Source organism: Crocodylus siamensis, chromosome 2, assembly GCF_052110815.1.
Source record: "Crocodylus siamensis isolate JL-2025a chromosome 2, ASM5211081v1, whole genome shotgun sequence".
Taxonomy (NCBI): Eukaryota; Metazoa; Chordata; order Crocodylia; family Crocodylidae; genus Crocodylus; species Crocodylus siamensis.
In genome coordinates, this window is record NC_143396.1 from 229,961,299 (window position 1) to 229,981,388 (window position 20,090).

Consider the following 20,090-nt stretch of genomic DNA (forward strand, 5'->3'; position numbering starts at 1 on the left):
GTCTTTTTTGTAGCATTTTAAGAGTATTTTTTCCTCCTTTTCTTTACAATTTTTCCTTTGCAGATCTACACTGGCTGTTACGATGGCAGTGTCCAAGCTGTGCGGCTTAACCTGATGCAGAATTACCGCTGCTGGGTAAAGAACGGAGCACTTCTAGTGTTCATTTTTTTCTATGTGACTTGTTAGAATTCCTTGATCAGTTTCCTGTGTCCAGACAGAACTGAGGGGGTTGAGTGCATTCATTTTTCAAGATATGAAATACTTTTTTAGTTTTGCAAACCTGTTCATTTCCACATCCCTCCCCTTTCTCCCCGACCCCTGTCCTCTTCCTCCCCCCTCTTCCCACCCCCTCTCCTTCCAAAACCCACTGATACTGCAGTTCACCACAGCAGGCAGATGGTGACATCAGCTGTGGATGCTGCCAGTAGGTTCAGGAGCCCAGATGCAGAACCTGCCAGCAGCATCCACAGCTGACTGCACCACCCTCCCAGTGTGGTGGGAGCCCTGACCCAGAAGCTGTGGACCCAGGCAGGAACTGCTCCATGCCAGGCGGGCAGCTGCATCAGCTGTGGTCACAGTTAGCAGGTTCCAGAGCCCTGACATGGAACCTGCTGCCAGTGTCCACAGCTGATGCTGCCACCTGCCTGGCATGGAAGCAGCTCCTGCCTGGCTCCACATTTGACACTGCTGGCAGGTTACAGGTCAGGGCTCTGGGCAGGAGCTTCCTCCATAGTTTATATAAGGGAGGTAGAAAGTTTTATATGTGGAAAACTCTTCTTGGATAGCATATTTTTGGGCTAACAGAATAAAAGCATCATCCAACTCTCTCTCCTATCCCCCCCATCCTCTGACCTGTTTTTTCTGTACTCCTTTCCATCAGTGGCATGGATGTTCACTAATATTTGGAGTTGTGAACCACCTGAAACAACATTTGCTAACAGATCATACCAACCCAAATTTTCAGACCCTAAAATGTCGCTGGAAGAACTGTGATGCTTTCTTCACATCTAGGAAAGGTTCTAAGCTGGTATGTAGTGAAGTAATTCATTTACTTGGTAGTAAAGTAGAGAGCTAAGAAAAAAATGGTGTAGCATTGTACACTGCAACTGAGAGATTCCCTCAGTGCAGTGTTCAAATCCTGCTAGTCTTAGTTATGAAAACAGGATTAATTGATTTGATGTCAGATATTCATATAAGGCCAAAAGGGTTTGGCGTTCAATATACAATAAGCAATTCAGCTATGTTTGATAGCATAGATATGTGATCATTTTGAAATGGTGTGAAATCTAACACACTCTGATTTCTGCTTGTTGTGCCAAAATAGTAAAGAAGTCCCAGTGTTTGCCATAAAAAGCTGCTGACCTCTTTCTCTGGAAGAAAGCTAAAAGTCTTTGCATTTCTTAAGGAAAAAAATATATAATGGAATTTTATTTTATTATTTTCATACCTTTTAGAGGTGAAAATATCTCCCTAGAGATTAGAATTTAAGAGCTTACCACATTGGTCGATAAAAACATTCACCTCTTATATGATATAGGCTGTTAGTAGCTGAATTCTCACTGAATTCTTTAGAAAGAACACAGTGGAGGGAGTTTGTCTGAGCCCTGAAAAGGAGTAAATCCCTTCAAATTAAGAAACAAGCGTGTGCTTTTTCAAAGCTATGAATGACATTTATGGTGTTTAAATCACCAACTGGATATATTGCAGTTATTTCCACACAACTTAAAACAAGTACTGGAAAAAAGATGGATATAATTTAACTTGAATTTTATGGGACGTGTTTGGTAGCCAAGTTGGTCTGAGACTAAAAGAAATGCAAACATTTTCTGAACTCTTGGCTCAGAAATGATGCCTTTTATTAGACCAACTAGGACATTGCAAAAAAATGACCTTTTTCTGCAAGCTTTTGGGCTCAAATGCCATTCATCAGGCTCTGGGAAAATTAGAGGTGATAAAAAGTCCCCCATAGGTGGGAAATAAACTTCATTTTTTCGCACATTTATATTGTACATATTCATGTCCAAATCTCTTGACATAAATTTCAGGAGATTAAAGCAGCAACATCTTACCCTGCCCTGAATGCTGCACACTGACAGCTTCTGGAGCCCTTTATACCACATTTTTAATGGATGTTTTTCTGTCTCCTTCCAGGATGCTGTAGGGCACATTGAAAGACATGCGGAGGAGGACAGCAGGATTGACTCATGAAGCTTTTTTGTCTCCCACATTGGGAAGTAATTTTATTCATCAGAAATATTCCATGCATCATCTGCCTGTTACCCCACCTCTTTTCCCATGCTTTTTCCTCCTTGGAGTGCAAAAAGGGAGGGGGGCCTGATGGCTCGATTACAGAGATTGCATGTCTCATGCAGCCTTGTAGAAAGGGGAATAGTCCATTGAGACTCAGACCAAACAGAAGAATTTTTCAAGTTTTAATTAATCAAAAAACACAAAGAAAATCTCCCCTCTCTCGTCTGCCATTTGAAGAGTCATATTCTGTATATGTAAGTTTGGGCATTCAGAGGTGGGGGTTCAGTACCCAGATTAAAAATAGGTACCAGCATTTGCTACTTTATATTAAAATATTTAAGCATTTAATCAAGGTGGGTACTGTTTACAAGTCTGCTTCACACTGTATCTAATTCCCACAAACAAATACATTCAATTTTGGGTTTTGCCAGTTTTAATAAAATATTGCTAACAAGAAAGATGCATGTTTTACAAAGAGTTTAAATTAATTTCCAGTAGAAATTTTCGCTGTCTTCATAAAACTGTCTGGCTTTTTAACATGGGATTGGAATAAATGAACAGTTCCTTTTTTAAGGAATTGAAATGTATACTTTAATATTTTTATTCTTCCTTTGTCTAAAAGTTGCTGTAACTGGTAAAATGTATACAGTGACTGATTGGATTTTATTGTCCTACACATTATATTCCCTAAGGAGAGTTAAAATAAGAACAGACATTGTTTGAGATGTATTATAGCAGCAAAGCAGTCAAACTATTAGGTCCATTAATCTGTCAGAATATCAGGCAACTCATTACCAGACAATATGGAGAGTGACACCAGTTTTTATTTTGCATTTAAACACCAGCACAGTATAATTATAATCATTATTGTGTTGATATGGCAGCAGTTTTTTTCCAATTTTGGGACAAAGTAACTAATATTGCCAGATTTTTATTTTATTTCTTTTGAGATCTTGTATGGAATATTAGCCAGTGGCACTGTTGTGCTGACTTACGGAAACCCAACTTATTAAATATAGGCACAAACACCACATAGCTAATAACAGTCATTTTGCATTGCTTTGTTTATGTTGTAAACATGGTCTGCATCAGGTTCACATTAACTCAAGTTTATCATGGAATCGTGCAATAAAGAAGGCTGCTGGTTTTGGAGCAGGATGTTAAAGTCCAAGGATTTCAAGCAGAAGTTGAGGGTATCAAGTGCATATCATTTATATAAAGCTTGTTTCTACAAATGCTTCTGAGGGATTACCTTTTCATTTGCTTCTCAGGGAGACTGAAATCTCATTTGTGCATTCAGAACAACAAAATGAAAAAAGGGTTCTTTATTCATTTGATAGTTCCTTTGTTCTCTTAGTCAGCGAGACTGAAAGTAGCAGAGGCTTTCTTCTCTCCTGTTGTAATAACCATCTTAAGACAAGAGAGGAAGAGTTCCTAGCAGCTATGCACAGAAAGTAAAAAAACAACAACCACTCAACAGTGCTGAGACTATTTTTCCCGTGAGCAAAAACCCTGTGGGCATCTGGATATGCCAAATACAAACTAAATTAATGTTATGGCCTCACTCTTTGATAATAAGGGAACATTTTTGCCCAACTGAGGAAGCTGCCCACCTAGTAATCTTCAGTGAACCTAAAGTGAAGGATTCACTTAAGGTTTTTTTGAGTTTCTTTGAGAGAGTTCATTTAATATTGTCTAGAAAAAATTCTAATTGCACAAGGTCATTGTTTTTTCTTTCTTCAGGAGTGTATCTCTCCTTAGGTACAGAATATGTTGACACCCTATTCCTTGAGCTGTAGGGGAAAGCTTCTGGGTCAAAGGCTCCTTAATAGGTTCCACATTGTTAAGGTTTTCTGTCGAAGAGACGTCACCAATAAAAAGCTGTGATTTGGATCTCAAGCCAAGATTTTCTTTGGATGGAGTACTTTAAGTACAATTCAGGGAAATCCCTAAGCAGTGTGGTGTTCATTTTGTGATGCAGTCAGTAATGTTGTAGTGTCATCTGGTTCACCTCTCTCACTGTGAGAGAAGGTAAAATTTATTTCAGTTTTAAAACAGAAAGCTGTGGAAAGCGTAAAAGATAAGTCCTAAGCTACTGACATTCAAAAGCTCTTGAATCACAGACAGGGGAAATGGAAAAGTGTGTTTGGGGTTTTTTTGGTTTTTTGTTTTTTAAATTAGGATATCGTTAGTAGAATGTGTTTTGAAGTGAAGGCGCAGGGCCATGTAATCAAGGGACAAGCCTGCAGTATGTAGTGTTTGTTCCCATTGTGAGAAGTGATGTGCATGTGGATTGTATTGCTCTTTCTTGTGACATTGCACATTCTCCCAAGTTTTTCACTGTATTTGGGAAACTGTTGATGCCTGAAAGAATGTAATTGTCCTTTTCACTATATTAAGCATCACAGAGGATATACTTCTTTCTTTTTCTTTTTCTATTTTTAATTGGCTTCCTGATTTATAAGTTGTGTTTTGTTTTTTTGTTTTTTTCTTTTTAGTTAAAGTGGCTATGAACAATGACTTCCTTTTAATCCATTTCAAGACATCAGAGACCTTTTCTTTTGCTGGTGTTTAAGCTATCCTTACAAATAGTTGGAATTGTGTAAATGTAGCTTTTATAGTGTACATCAGAGGGTAAGAACTAGCTACAGCTCCCCTATAGATGTTTTATTTGATAGCTTTCACCAGACACTGATGTTAAGAACCTTAGGACTAGTGGTGGGACAGGAGGTATGTACCTGGATAGGCCTTTAAAAATCTTTGGCTGTGTATTTATAAACTTGTAGTTGCTTCTGAGGTCCAGAAAAGAGTCTCAGACCATTTCACTGTGTTGCAGCAAGCCATTAGATATGAGCCTAAGTGACAAAACTGTCAGGGACTTGGGATTTGCTTTTGGGCCCATCTGTATTCTGCTTTTATGTGCTGTCCAGCTGGAACTAGGCAAGGTCAATTAATGGCTACTTGCTTCTAGATATTAAACTGCTGCAGGTACAGTAGTTAAAGCTAATAGAACATCAGTTAATTAAAGTAAAGCTTAGGGTTCAGGTAAATGTACTCCCCATGTCTCAATCCATATAAAGTCTGACTTTTGGCATCCATGCACTCAGAAAAGAGCTAGAAATTGTATGGTAAGAGGGGAATATTACTGAGTTTTGAAAGAGACTAGGTGTCTCTTTGAAAGCAATACTGCATGTCTGAAGCCTGTATTAAAGACTGTGTTTGGTTTTTCATGAAAGGAGAAGTTGAGAAGGGAGATGACAAGAACTTTTTTTAAATTATTATTTTTTGTTTTTATTTCTGTGCCTTCACAAAGGATTGAATTATTTGTAAGTGTAACTAACATACGGTGGTCTTGTTAGCATGCATATCACCTTTTTTTTTTCCATAAGCAATACTGAAATTTTAAAGCCTTGACTTTTTTTTATGGTGCAAGTGTTCAGAGCAAGGGAGAGAGTGTCTGTAAGTGGAGTAATTCTGCAAAATGTTAGGTAAATTTTATATTTGTGTCCTGGATCACAACTTAGTGCTCTCAGAAAACAAATAAATCACTAGGTCACATATTAGCAATCTTTCTATCTTTTTAGTCATCTTTTCCCATCCACTTACACAACTTTACTGGGAGAAATTATAGTTAACTAAGGATGTTGGAATACAGGTTAAATCTGTCCTCTTCTCCCCCACTTCCCAAGGTACATTCATTACTAGGCTTTGATCAGTAAGGGCCATCTTGAAGTAGACAGGAAGAATTTCCACCAGTGCCAAAAGAGAACCTGTTCACTGGTACCAAGATGCATCAAATACCCCAGCTTCTGCTTGCCCCCTTGTGACAAATATGTAGACTGCACATATTCACCACCAGAACAGTTGACAATTGTATGTTGCTTGTTACAAAATAGCAGAGGGTTTGCTGTATAGTGCTTTGTCCAGGAAGTGAGGTTCTATATATGAGTTTAAAGACCTGCACAGTCCAACATGAACAAGGAAAAACAAAAACTCTAAATTCAAATTAATTTCTAGCAACATGTGGTTCCTATGGATAACGTGAAGATTTCTTTCTTGTAGTTGATCAGAAATGCAAGAATTAATGTTAATAAGAACAAAACAGAAAAAACCCTAAAACAGTATAGAATGTGTAAGCAAGATTAGGAAAATTGTTTCAGCTATTGTCTATAAAGTATTTATTTAGTGAAAATGTAGAGCAAACAATGTAGTTAAAGTGGAATATGCACCTGTCAGCTTTTCAAATTTCATTTGGCTAGAAAAGTTAAATCTAGTCTTTCTAAGAATCAAAGTGGAATAAAACAATGTGGGTTTTAAGTATTTCAAAAGTAAAGCTGTATAGATCATGTGCACAGATTTGAGTTGGCCTTTCCTCTCATTTTGGTAACAAAGCTGTGAACCTATTAATGAGACTTTATAAAGAATAAAATATTGGGGGGGGGGGAGAAATAAAAGTTGTTTATAATGACATATTCTGTCTGTAGTCTTAATTCTTATCTTCAGTTTGAATGGACTTATTTTTCACTGGATAATTTAAAATTGTTTTAATTTATGCAACTGATTCTCTCTTATCTGGAATGAATTGAAATGAGATTCTGGCATGTGCTTTCTTTTGGGAGGTAGTAGTCTGCTGGGCTTTGGGCAGGGTTAGAATACACTCATCCTTCTCTTCTGGTCTGCTGTACTACAGAGTTATGTGACCTTAAGCAAGTTACTTAACCTTTCCATTTTCCAGCCCATCACATGGGGATATTACTCAACTGTCTCTTACAGATAATGTGAATGGGTAAGTGTTCATTTACTACCTTGAATATAAATGCCAATATTTGCACATGTGCATGCTGAAATTGAGCTCCTATTTAAAATTTTCAAAGGTGTTGAAAGATTAAAATTCAGGTTCTTGACAGGCATTTGCCATGTAGAAATAAAAAAAAAAAAAAATCTAAATCATCAGGGTAAAAACCATGTAAAAAGATGCATATAAATGACTGTCTTGAAAGCCAAAGTTGAGGCAATGTATCAAGCAAGTTGTATAAGAGAATCTTTTATTTGTGACCATCAAAAAATGGAGTCTACAAAAAGAAAAATCCCAAGGTTACACTGGCTGTTTGTCAGGAAGATACTAACCTGGGAGCTACATGGAAGAATTGTACAAGTACCATCTTTGTCTGCAGCTGTGTCTTGTGGCACCACTATTTTAATATTCTTTCCCTGATATTACACTTTCTGGTAGAAAAAGAGGGTTGGGGGAGTCTGAAATGTGATCATTTCGGGCTTCCTATCTAGAAGTTTTGGATTCAAATTTATTCTTAAATTTAATTCTAAGAGATTAAACTAGCTGGATTTGCGTGTTCTTTCATAACAATTAATACCTTGTGGTATTTAAAAATAATGGGTTTGAATATCTTCTTTTCCTCCTCTACCAGGTTGCCTACACACCTGATGATTTTTAAGTTGATTTCATTTAAAATATTTTGGTGGGTAGGGCAAATTAAGTGCCTTTTAGTTTGAAGGTAAATCTAAGGAACTGATTGCATCTAGCAAACATTTTAATGCGTATAGGAGAGACTTTGTTTGATTCTGGGCTTGTCTGTGCTTGATAGTGAATTCTGATTTAAGGTACAGTTAGAGTTTAAAGTACAGTAGTTATTCCTGAATAACCCCATGCACAGACACAACTCAAAATGTTGTCCCCTTTTCAGAATAAACTGTCAGAAGTTGTTTATAATGCATTTATCAGCCCAAAGCAGGCATTTTTTTCCTCTACTCTTACCAGTTTTAAAAAGTCATCTGCCCACCAGAATTTCTATTATACTTTTACATTATAAGTTGGCCTTGATTCTTTGTTGAAAGAAAAACAACCTATTTGATTCATCCTTTTCTTACCTCAGTAATTCCTTTTGAACCTAAATCATCCTTGTTGGTTTTTTGTTTTTTCATAAGATCAGTATAGATATCACACAGTATTTGGCATGGTATTTAATGAATTCTACAGTAAAACTGTTCTGTCCCAATAATATATCTGAGGCCATAGTTTACCCACGGCATATAAAGAAAGAGGCTATAATCACAACAAAACTTAATGTCCTTTGTCACGGGGAGAAACAAGGGAGAAAACCCTGAGGAGCCAGGGGGGAACCCGGGGAGCAGGAGCTGGCCGGGGAAGGAAAAGAAAAAAAGAAGCAAACAGAAACTCTTACCTCTAACCGGAACTGCGGTGAAGCCAGAAATAGTGGCGGGACCCGAGTGGCTCGTTAGCCATGTCTTTATACAGCTGCAGCCAGCTGATAACATCAGCTGGGGGAGATAAAAGGAGCTGCGGGCAAGGAAGAGGGAGAGAGACCAGCTGGAGCACCAGAAGGGGAATCTCCCAGAGTCCCCGCAGAGGGGAGGAGCACGGGGGTTTGCATCCTGCAGCACAGGATGAGAGACCGAGACCCTTTATGAGGAGAACACCTCCAGCAGCGACGCAGGGGGCGAGAGTGCTGAGCAGAGACCCAGAGATAGAAGAGAGCAGGAGAGGTTTGAGACCTAGAGTTGCCCGCATGAGGTCAAAAGAGTCAGCAGAAGGCAGATCAGGTGGGACCGTAGAGAGCTCAGACAGCCTCAAGGAGGTACCCCAGGTGGAGGCTGAAGAGCACAGTCAGCGGGAAGGGCAACGGAAGACTGGCACTATCCACATAGAACCGTCTTGCCAGGAGACATGGAGGAGACGTGCCAAGGGGGATCACCGGGGGTACAGTGAATCCTCAGGCTCAAGGAAGGGGAGGACATGGAAGACAACAGGCTGACCTAGACCCAGTCTAGGCTTGTCAAGGGTCTTAGGGGCTGCAGTTGGTTGAAGTAGGGCAGTCTGTAGGAGCAGGCGAAAGGGGGCAAAGGCCATCCCTTAGTATCTGGTATTTCTTCATCAGTGATATCCTTTTTGGTGTCTTTTTCGTTGCCCGCTTTTGGAGGGGTTGCTAGGTGAGGAGCCCAGGTAATTTACAGTTATGGGCAGGGCCAGTTGACTGTGAGGGGAAAGGGGGCGAAGTGGGCTTTTGGGCCTGACTTTTCTATAGCCTACTAGGAAAAGGGTGTGAAGCCTCAATTATCAGAGGGGCTTGGCCAAAGATCATCAGGATTCAACAAGGTGGCGTGTAAGGGTGAGGTAGAGGGGGGAGGTGGAGCCTCGCAGAAGATCACCGTCCAGCAGTCCTATGCATGAGAGATGCCAATAGTCAGACCCCACCACTGGGATAAGATCTAAGTCATGGCAGACGCGATTGGGGAGAGACTATCTGGGTCAAAGACACTGACTCGGCAGGACCACAGGGATGGACAGGCGGACACCCCAAACATCTGGGGACGCGTACCATGTGACGGATGTTCAAAGCCAGGCGGGTACATCGTTAAAATTTGGTTTGTTCCTGTATGTGTTTTTTTTTCTTTCATCCACAGCTTTGTACCGGTGGCCCACTTGTGCTGTCCTCAAAGATACTGAAAATGAATAAACTAAGCAAAAGTTCTTGTTCTTCAAACTTGCAAAGATGCTAAGTAATATGCAGGTGATTCAGGTTCAGTGTTGATTTAATGTTGACAAGTATCCCAAGTCTTCTAATGTACAAGAGCATGACTAAACACTTCCAGTCTTTTCTGCTTCTGAGAAAAATGAAGGGACAAACTACAGGTAGCACAGGTATTTTTTTTTAGAGTGCACATGTAGAATTTATTTTTAATCCAAATTTCAGTAATTCAAATTCCTCAAAATAGTTGCAATCAATTAAAGTGCTTATGATTCTTGTAATTAGTTAATAGTCTGGGAATCGCCTTCTAAGACAATAAAAGGCAGAACTGAGTTTACAGACTCTTGCAGGAAGTGATGTTTTCTTTTATATCTCTGTTTTAGGCATGCTGTCAATCCATCTGGATGGGTACTACTGTAATCTTAATGTTGTCTCATCTCATTGTTTTAGAGGGGTGCTTGAGGATATTTTGATATGCTTGTTTTTCTCTCACAGTTTAATCAGTAGCAGGAAGCCAAAGTATTGAGAAGGAAGATCTCCAGATTGCAGCACAAGCTGGTGGCAAGCAATTGCTTAAATATGCCCTTTTTAAAAAAGATCTTCAAATCCCTAACTTTCCTTTCTGTACATCAAATCAGTCCTAAAGCTGAGACTGGTTTGGGCTTGCATAGGTTTGTGTTGAAGAACATATAGTAACTAGAATTGATGCAACAAATATTTCAGCAGAGGTCTAGCTTGCTTACACTTTTGTGCAGATTTCAACATAGCTCCGCTGTGACCTCTCATAAATACAAAACTGTGCATCACACTGAAAGATTAAAGTATGGTCAGTCTGTGAGTTATGGTCAAGAAGGATGTTGTAAAGAAGTACCAGTAATAATGCTTAAATCAGAATTGGAGCAGAAGAGCCAAAGATTAACTTTTGATGAGTAAAAAGATAGCAGTGACAGCTATGACTTTGAGTTCAGCTATGGACCCAGTCTTGCAGCAGACTTTATTGTTAGCCTAGGATTACTAGTTATGGAGAGGCAGGAAAAGATTTCAGTGATCAATAAGTTAACCTTTATCGCTAAATTTAGATATCCATAACAAAGTCTTGGAAAGATATTTCTGCTTATTCCTACATTATCCCTCCTACTACTTGCCACAGCAACATGCATATTCTGGAGCCTCCTTGCTCTGGTTATTATCAAGTAAGACAGGTGCCTTGGGAGTTTCTTGTTCATACAGTTGCTTCTAACAAATCCTGAGTATTTTGGGGAGCATTCACAGCCGAAGAGAGGGAGGGCCAGCCATTTGATGTTAAGCATACATGGTGAGCTGCAGCCACTGAAAGAAGAATTAGGGTTAGAGTGATTGAATAATTTGACCACTAACAGAGAACAGTAAGCTGTTGCTATTCATAGATTTCATGGATTTTTATAGTTTCATAGTTTCTAGGGTCAGAAGGGACCTGAGCAGATCATCTAGTCCGACCATGGCAGGAAAGAATACTGGGGTCAAACGATGCCAGCAAGATGAGCATCTAACCTCCTCTTAAACACCCCCAGGGTAGGAGCCTGCACCACTTCTCTTGGAAACTGGTTCCAGACCCTAGCCGCCCTGACTGTGAAGTAGCGCCTCCTGATATCTAACCTAAACCTACCCTCTGCCAGCTTGTGACCGTTATTCCTGGTCACTCCTGGCGGTGCTCGGGGGAACAGTGACTCCCCCAATGCCTGCTGATCTCCCTGACTAGTTTATAACAGGCCACAAGATCCCCCCTCAGCCTTCTCTTTTGGAGGCTGAACAGGTTCAGGTCCCGTAGCCTCTCCTCATGGGGCCTGCCCTGTTGTCCCCTGATCATACAAGTGGCCCGCCTCTGGACCCTCTCCATGCTGTCGACATCCCTCTTGAAGTGCGGCGCCCAGAACTGGACACAGTACTCCAGCTGCGGCCTGACCAGTGCCGCATAGATGGGGAGGATCACCTCTTTGGACCTGCTCGAGATGCATCTGTGGATGCATGACAAGGTGCGGCTGGCCTTCCTTACTGCCTCTCCACACTGCCGGCCCATGTTCATCTTGGAGTCAATGATGACCCCCAGATCCTTTTCCGCCTCCCTGCTGACAAGAGGGGAGTTTCCTAACCTGTAGGTATGGTGCCGGTTGTTCCTCCCGAGGTGCATCACCTTGCACTTGCCTGTGTTGAAACCCATCCTATTCTCTTCTGCCCACCCTTGTAACCTGTCTAGGTCTGATTGTAGCCTGTTGCATCCTTCCAATGTGCCCATGTCCCCCCACATCTTAGTGTCATCAGCAAATTTGAACAGGGTGCTTTTTTTACCCCCTCGTCCAAATCACTGATGAAGATGTTGAACAGTGCGGGCCCGAGGACCGAGCCCTGCGGAACCCCACTGCCCACGTCCTTCCGGGGTGAGAAGGACCCATCCACCACCACCCTCTGGGTGCGGCCCTCCAGCCAGTTGGTGACCCAGTTGACTGTGTGGGTGTCTACACCACAGCCCCCCAGTGTCTTAATGAGAACGGGGTGAGAGACAGTGTCAAAAGCCTTCCGGAAGTCCAGGAAGATTATATCCACTGCTACCCCTTCATCTAATGATCTGGTGATCTGATCGTAAAAGGCCACCAGGTTGGCCTGACAGGACCTGCCACTGATGAACCCATGTTGGTTGCCCCTAAGCATGCAGTCCCCTATGAAATAAAATAAAAATCTGGCAATATTAGTTACTTTGTCCCAAAATTGGAAAAAAACTGCTGCCATATCAACACAATAATCTTTTAGGGTCTGAAGAGACCTCAGTAGATTGAGTCCAACCCCCTGCTCTGGGCAGGAAAAAGCGCTGGAGTCAGATCAGAGAATCATAGAAGTAGGGTCGGAAGGGACCTTACAGATCTTCCAAGTCCAGCCCGCTGCCAGGGCAGGAGAAAAAAAACTGGGCTCAAATGATCCCAGCTAGGTAGGCATCAAGCCTCTTCTTAAAGGCCCCCAAGGTAGGAGCCAGCACCACTTCCCTTGGAAGTTGGTTCCAGCTCCTAGCCACCCTGACTGAAGTAGTTCTTACGGATGCCTAATCTAAACCTACTCTCCAACAACTTGTGGCTGTTATTCCTTGTTATGCCAGGGGGCGCTAGGGGAAACAAGGTCTCTCCCAAACACTTCTGGTCCCCCCTAGTGAGTTTATAGACTGTCACCAGGTCCCCCCTCAGCCTTCTCTTGTGAAGGCTGAACAGGTTCAGGTCCCGCAGTCTCTCATTGTAAGGTCTGCCCTGTTGTCCCCGGATCATTCGGGTGGCCCTCCTCTGGACCCTCTCAATGCTGTCCACATCCCTCCTGAAGTGGGGCGCACAGAACTGGACACAGTACTCCAGCTGTGGCCTGACCATGTTGCATAGAGGGGGAAGATCACCTCATTGGCCCCGCTAGAGATGCACCTGTGGATGCACGACAAGGTCCAGTTACCCCTGCCAACTGTGACCTTGCATTGTCAGCCCACGTTCATCTTCGAGTCAATAATGACTCCAAGATCCCTTTCTGCCTGAGATGACCTCAGCTAGGTGCTTGTCTAGTCTCCTTAAAGACCTTTAAGGTAGGGGAGAGCACCACCTCCCTTAGAAGCCCACTCCAGATTTTGGCAACCCTCACCGTAAAGAAATTTTTCCTGATGTCTAATCTAAATCTCTCCATCAGTTTATGGCTGTTGTTCCTAGTAACCCCAAGGAGCTCCCTGGTAAACAGCATATCCCCTGTTCCTTGCTGCTGCCCCCCTCCGATGAATTTGTGAATAGCTACAAGATCCCCTCTCAGCCTTCTTTTGCAGAGGCTGAAGAGATTCAGGTCCCTCAATCTCTCCTCATAGGATCTTACCTGCAGGCCCATAACCATATGAGTAGCCCTACTCTGGACCCTCTCAAGGTTATCCACATCCCTCTTGAAGTGCAGTGCCAGCTTCAAGAATATTCTTATTCAGTCATCCAAACTCTTAATGACTATCCTATTACCAGGTCCTACTCCTGTTAATTAGCTACTTATTGAAACATCACAGGCATATATACAGAAGAAGGAGCCAAAAGTAAACTGTTTTTCTTTGTTACTGACAGTGGCAATTCCTTCAGTGAGAACAGAGTGCATACATACATAGTAAGGTGACTTAAAATAAGGCAACTTAATTCAATCAATTTAAGTCACGTTGGAGTGTATGCACATATACAGCTCCTTGACATGGTGGCAGCCATCTTGTGAGCTAAATCAACTTGACTAATGTGACTCAAGACAATACACCTTGAAGGTGTATCGTCTTGCGCCACATTTAAGTGGACTCTGTTCCACATACACATATGTGTGTGTGTGCTCTGACAGTTAAGTCAACTTACGGAAGTTAAGTTAGCTTAACTGTCAGAAAGTTAATACACGTTTATGCATCCATACTTAGTTAATCCCTCTGCTTCCTCTGCCCCATTCCTCAGTGCACGTGTGCATGCTTATGTGCTTGTCAGTTTGAAATGAAGACATTACTTGGAGCCTAAATTCCTCTCTGAAACAATCCCTGTGGGTAGTAGCCTTCACTCCTGTAAAAACCCATAAGCATGGGGGTACCTAAATAACACTAGTAATAGAATCATACCAATATCACAAAATCTGGGGCGTTGGATAGACCCTAGGCTTACCTGTAGCTTCTGGTCCTTAATAGACCTGGCCCCAAGAGCCAAAAAATAATTTTAAACACATTTTGGAATGGTCCTGTTGGGTCACCAAAACTGAAGAAGTTTACAGCTGCATTTTTCTTCATCCCTATGCACAAGTTAAATCAAACTCATAAGTTTAAGACTGAGTCAGTAATCTGAAATATGAACTTCCCAATCCAAGAAGCAAGGCTCTTTTTGGTGATGCCTTTTATTGGAAGTACTATATTAGCTGGGAGAGATATTAGACAAACTTTCAGACAAAATACCCTTCTTCAGGTCTGGTTTCCAGTGTACTGTCATAGTTTGCCATTGTATAGCTTATGGTACTTCATATGGATGGTATGCAAGTTATCTAGTTTTGCAGAAATGCAGCCTTTGCTTCTAGCAGGCAGCAACTCTCCTCAAAAGTACTAGTGGTGGTAAAATGTTGTCCCAGGACACCTGTTCAAATTCCTATTGCTAGGAAAAATGTCATAAAATTCTCCATGCTTCTTCAAGATATGTACACCTTATTAAAGACTTAAGGAAAAGATTTGTACAGAGTAAGCTTTACTTGCTGTTAAAGGATGAAGGGCTAAATTTACTCTGCTGTTTTTGAAAGAGTAATGATAGGGAACATAAGCATTTTAAACCAAAGGAACAATTTGTTAGAAGTCCATAGAGCTACTGCAAAAGGACTTCACCTACTTGTTCACACCATGGGTATGCCATTAATATTTAACCATTCAGGATAAAATAAAACTTTATAGCTCTATATTTTTTTGATTGAGAGTATCCATTGTCGAGGGAAAAAATTCTATACTTTTACTACAGCTAATCAAATTCTCAGTAGGATCAGAACTTTTAATTCTGCCTTCATTCTTCTGTATATTGTATAAAAAGATCTGTTGAAACTGTGTGACCAGAGTACATTTAACTCTCACCTGAGCTGGCTCAGGGAATAGGCAGATGAGCTTTTTTTTTCCTTTCTCTATTACTTTGTATATTTTTTCCTCAACCCATTTAGGACACTTGAAGCATGTTAAACTATAGACTACTCAGCTAGTTAACAGAGCCTCAGAAAACAAACGTAAATTTGAGTTTTACCTTTAGAAATGGGAAGAAATAAGCTTCTGTTTAGAAGCTTGTTACAAAGCAATGTAAAATCCTAAAGGCATTGTACATCACCATGTAAGCGTATTTGTTAGCATGCTGGTAGTGTAGCTGAGTAGAAAAGGCTTTTATACAGTTGCCCATCCCTAACAATGGAATGAATCCATTCCACATAAAATCTCTAGCTGACTTGATGGAATCTCTTCTCATTTGGACAGCAGATTCAACTTAACTCTGGCAAGGGTCTCAAGTGTAGCGGCGGTGAAAGAAAAGAATAAAAAGACCGTTTATGCCTATATCCCAAAGTAAAGTGTCAAAATAAGATTATTTACCTCCAAGACATTGAGTTTAATGATGCCATCTCCGTCTTTATCAAAAGCATTGAATGCTCCTAAAGGAATGGAAATAAAATGGATATTATTACTATGGCTCAGTAAAGGTTATATTTTATAGCGTACCAAACTGCAATCCCAGTGTTTTGCCTAATGTTGGGTAGATAGTTATTTAGTTGGCTTAAGGTGCTTTCCTGCACTATTGCTCTCAACTGGTGCCAACAAAGGACAGTGGCTTATTTTCCTTGGGATTTATAGGATAGGCCAATTTATGTCACTGTCCATGAGCATATGTGCAAAGACCTTAAAGCTTCATATTGTAAAAAAGTGCTATCTCACAGTAAATTTCATAATTGTAACCCAAAATGTAAAGGCTGCGATAATTAAAGGAACCTTATATTACGTGCTGCAGCCTAACATTGGGGTGACCCACCTGCCACCTGCCTCAAGTAGCACAGAGAAATGAATTCCAGCAGTGAGGGGCCCCTACTGCTTTTTACACCCTGGATATACACTTCCAGGCCATGTTGCAAGATTATCTCCTGGGAAGTGTGGCAGTACATAAGTGTGAGAGGCTGTCTTGGTTCCCATTCCATATATATATGTGGTAGCTGAACAAAGTACAGATGCTGAAAAATCAGTGTTAGGAAAAATCCATTTAGAAATATTAAGGATCAGTGATGCAGACCAGTACCAAAAATCTTTCAATGGTAGCTCTGTTTCATGGAAAATCTTATGTTGCCTATAGTCCTATGAAATTTTAAAATAGTTGGTGCTGGGAAGAGGGAGTTCACAGACCCTGAGGCTCATAGCTGGAAAAAATGGAAAAGCACTATTGAACAACTTAAGATCTTTGCTGATATAATTAATCTTCATAATGGTCATCAGCATTAATCTTTCAGTAGTGCTTTAGAGCAACTTTTGCTTTGGAATGACTGTGCGTCTTGGGGAGAAAAGTGTGTAAACATGAGAGACACTCACTGAACATTCCTTCCAGACGCACAAAGCAGCAGATGAAGCTGTCAAAGTCAATGTTCATGTTCTTGTCAGCATAGCGCATTGTGATGATGTCATAGAGTTGATTGTTCAGGCGGAATCCTGTGGAGGAAGAGAAACAGAAGACAACTTTCCTTCAGCTTATGGCACCTGCCTATCCAAGGAAAAAAAAATTGGGGGGCAGTTACCAGTGCTTGAGTCTAACCACAGCTGAAGCTGAGTGACACAAGAAAGATAAAGTTCAACAAGTGTAATAAGAGTCAGGTTACACTTTCAAAAGGCAAAATATGTTTTAGAATTACTCTTTAGGAGTGGCCTAAAAGTGTACTCGTTACTTCCCGTGTTAAATGTGAACGCAAGGTCCTTCATGCCCCTGTGGGTAAGTGCAGACATTTGGGGGAACAGGGAAAAGTTAGATTGGGTTAAAAGGGCTGCCCAATCTAATTTATAGGTATGCCCTTTACTCTTAGATACAGCCTCAGTGATCAGAAATCAATCTAAACCCATAAACTGTACAAAAGTTCCATACACACAGGCTAGTCTATAAATAGTGAAACCCAGTCTAAAATAGACCTGAATCAATGTACACTCAAATTTAATAAATCTAGGTTAGGCCAGGGCATGGAACTTCAGTACAGTTAACTGCAGCCCTGGGCCTGGTCCACTCACTAGCCTCAGCCCCAGGACTGCATTTGCCCTACCCAACCCCCTAGTATTGGGCCATTTTTAGCCCCTGGCTTCTTGTCTGTTCCCCCCCCCCCCCCATTTGCAAGATGGGTAGGTTCACTGGGGGGCGGGGGTTGGAGGGCTAAAAATAGCCCCTGTTTCCCCCCTCCCGAGGCCCTCATGGACCCTGTAAATCCCCCTAATCCCACCACACCCTCTCTGGCCCTAGCACTCCCCTGTGGATTACATGTACACACCCCCATCCTGCAAATTGCACCTGTCCCCACATCCCCACTGTGGATCACGCAGTGCTCTCCTGATCCCCCTGCAGACCTCCTGATTTCCCCACCCCCCAGCCTACTTTTCTCCCATTCCCCAACCCACACTGCTAGCCCTCCCATCCCAATTTACTTTAGATGGGGTGGCCATTTTTAATGCTATCTAACCTCCCCAGATATCTGCACTTAGCCTAAGAGTTTGTAATCTAATTTGGATTTACTGAAAAAGGGCCGACAGCAACAGAAAATGTAGGATAGGAGTATGAGAAGAAGTCATTACTACAATGAAAGTATATAGTGACAAGAAAGTCAGGACCCCCAGGCTTCTCAAACTACATCCTAGTGTATAGGTAAATGCAATTAACCAGCCAGTGCTGCAGACTGATTTACTACAGCTTTTACATGATTTTTTGGTACTCTTGGGTGTCAGTCAAACGTATCCTCATATGCAGCATGCGGGCTTATAATACTGAGCTTGGGATTCAGGATCTTTATTTTACCTTTATAAACCTCTCCTAGCTGTAAAAGCAGAGTAAGAATGAAATTTTAAAGGATTGAAGGGTTGAATGACTTCTACCATCCTTCAGCTTAATGGTATGCAAATACTGTTTATTTGCATACTGTTAAAAGATTCACAACCCTGGAGTGAGGGTGATTTTTTTTTTTTTTCCAGCCTATGTAGATAGCTGTGCCCTTTGCCTATTGCTAGGCAACAGGACCATGTTTGGACTGACCCCTCTTCCCCCCTTGACATCACAGAAAATAAGGGTTGGAAGGGACCTGCTGGCTTAAGATACACCAGACTCCCCCAGCATCCCCTCATGCTCTCTGAGCTAGGCAAGGCTCTCTGCTCCACAGCAGGTCTGACCCCTCCCCCGTTCCCTGGCTGCAGCTCCAACAGAGGCTGTAGGCAGCTGCCTGTCTTCTCCCTGCTAAGCAGAAATTATTCCCCCTGCCCCTCTGCTTTACACAGACACCTCCCAGCTTTAGCTAGCAGACCACTGTTTTGCTGTGGGAGATGACAAAAGCAGACAGGATTTTTGGAGCTAATTAACAGGTAGCTGGTACGTCCTTCCTTGGAAAAGCTATTTAAGAAGAGTTGGAACTAATGGAGAGAGGCTTTGTTTTCTTAATGAGTTGATAAACACTGAGTTGGGGTGATAAATATTCACTGCTAGGCTGCTCAGGATGGGGGAACCCCATCCTAGTCCTGCCAGGGCCTGGCCATGCCCCCCCCCCCGCACAACACTGTAGAAGAGACAGGAGGGCTGCTGCAGTGCTCCCCCCCACCCCCCAGCTTCTAGCCTGAGCCACTGCAGGCATGTGCCTGAATTTTTTCAGTCCAGAGGGCATGTCTATACAGTTACAAACCAGTTTAGCCTACTGAGGTTAGACTAACCTGCAGATTGAATCAATTTAGGCTTTTTGAATGTCTGTCTCTAGCCCAGGAGGTCATATAGTCTAACCCCTTGCTCAAAGGACCACCCCCAACTAGATCATCTCAGCCAAAGCTTTGTCTAACCGGGTCTTGGAAAAACTCCGAAGATGGAGATTGCACCACCTCCTTGGGTAACCTGTTCCAGTGTTTTACTACCCTCCTAGTGAGAAAATTCTTCCTAATACCCAACCTAAACTTCCCTTGCTGCAACTTGAGACCATTGCTCTTTGTTCTGTCATCTGCCACCACTGAGAACAGTGAAAAATGAGCACCTGGCAGGATGGTACTCACTGTGCAGTCATCTCCTCATTGCTCCTTTCCTCCGAACCCACCTGAGGAGCATTAGAACTAAGACAAACATAACACAGCACCTTAGGGTGCATTGTCAACATAGGTAGGTGTTGAATCTGGCACCTCTGATTCCACAGCTTGAACTTAAAATGCTAGTATGTCAACTTCCATTGTAGCTTCTGTCCTAGATAGGGACAGAGTCCCTCAGTGAACAAGTACAAGTTGCACAAGAAGCTAGGCTGTTTCACCAAGGTCAGGTAGCACTGAAAGGCTAAGATGCTACAAACTGTCTCCCCCATAGATATAAATTGGGTAGGAGATCCTGCATTCAACACTTACAATGGCCTAATATCCAAGGGCAAGGCTGCCCAGGTTATGTGCCCCGTGCCTTATGCCTGGCAGGTCCTTGGCAGGCCTAATGCTCTGCACAGCTGAAGCAGGTGGTGGGCAGAGCTATTACCGTTTGTCCCAGCCACCAGAAGCTGATTTGACCTCAAGCAGAGAGTCCACATAGCTGCCTCTCTTCCCTGGTAGCATCAGACCAGATGGGAGCCCCC

The 20,090-nt window shown here is 42.1% G+C and overlaps 2 protein-coding genes across 4 annotated transcripts in view; one reads left to right on the plus strand and one right to left on the minus strand.

Annotated features, from left to right (window-relative positions):
* The window catches only part of ZNF106 (zinc finger protein 106), a 65,166-nt gene extending 62,321 nt beyond the window's left edge, over positions 1-2,845 (plus strand). For both annotated transcript variants that reach the window (XM_090033347.1, XM_090033346.1), the window contains exons 20-22: positions 64-135; positions 881-1,027; positions 2,152-2,845. In XM_090033347.1, the coding sequence (XP_089889473.1) occupies positions 64-135; positions 881-1,027; positions 2,152-2,208 (276 nt within the window). In that variant the 3' untranslated portion in view covers positions 2,209-2,845. The remainder of the gene's footprint in view (positions 1-63; positions 136-880; positions 1,028-2,151) is intronic.
* Positions 2,846-9,931: 7,086 nt separating this feature from the next.
* Positions 9,932-20,090, minus strand: part of CAPN3 (calpain 3) — a 71,819-nt gene continuing 61,660 nt past the window's right edge. For both annotated transcript variants that reach the window (XM_090033349.1, XM_090033348.1), the window contains 3 exons: positions 16,846-16,962; positions 15,865-15,923; positions 9,932-11,084 (listed from right to left, as the gene is read on the minus strand). In XM_090033349.1, coding sequence (XP_089889475.1) covers positions 11,058-11,084; positions 15,865-15,923; positions 16,846-16,962 — 203 coding nt within the window. In that variant the 3' untranslated portion in view covers positions 9,932-11,057. The remainder of the gene's footprint in view (positions 11,085-15,864; positions 15,924-16,845; positions 16,963-20,090) is intronic.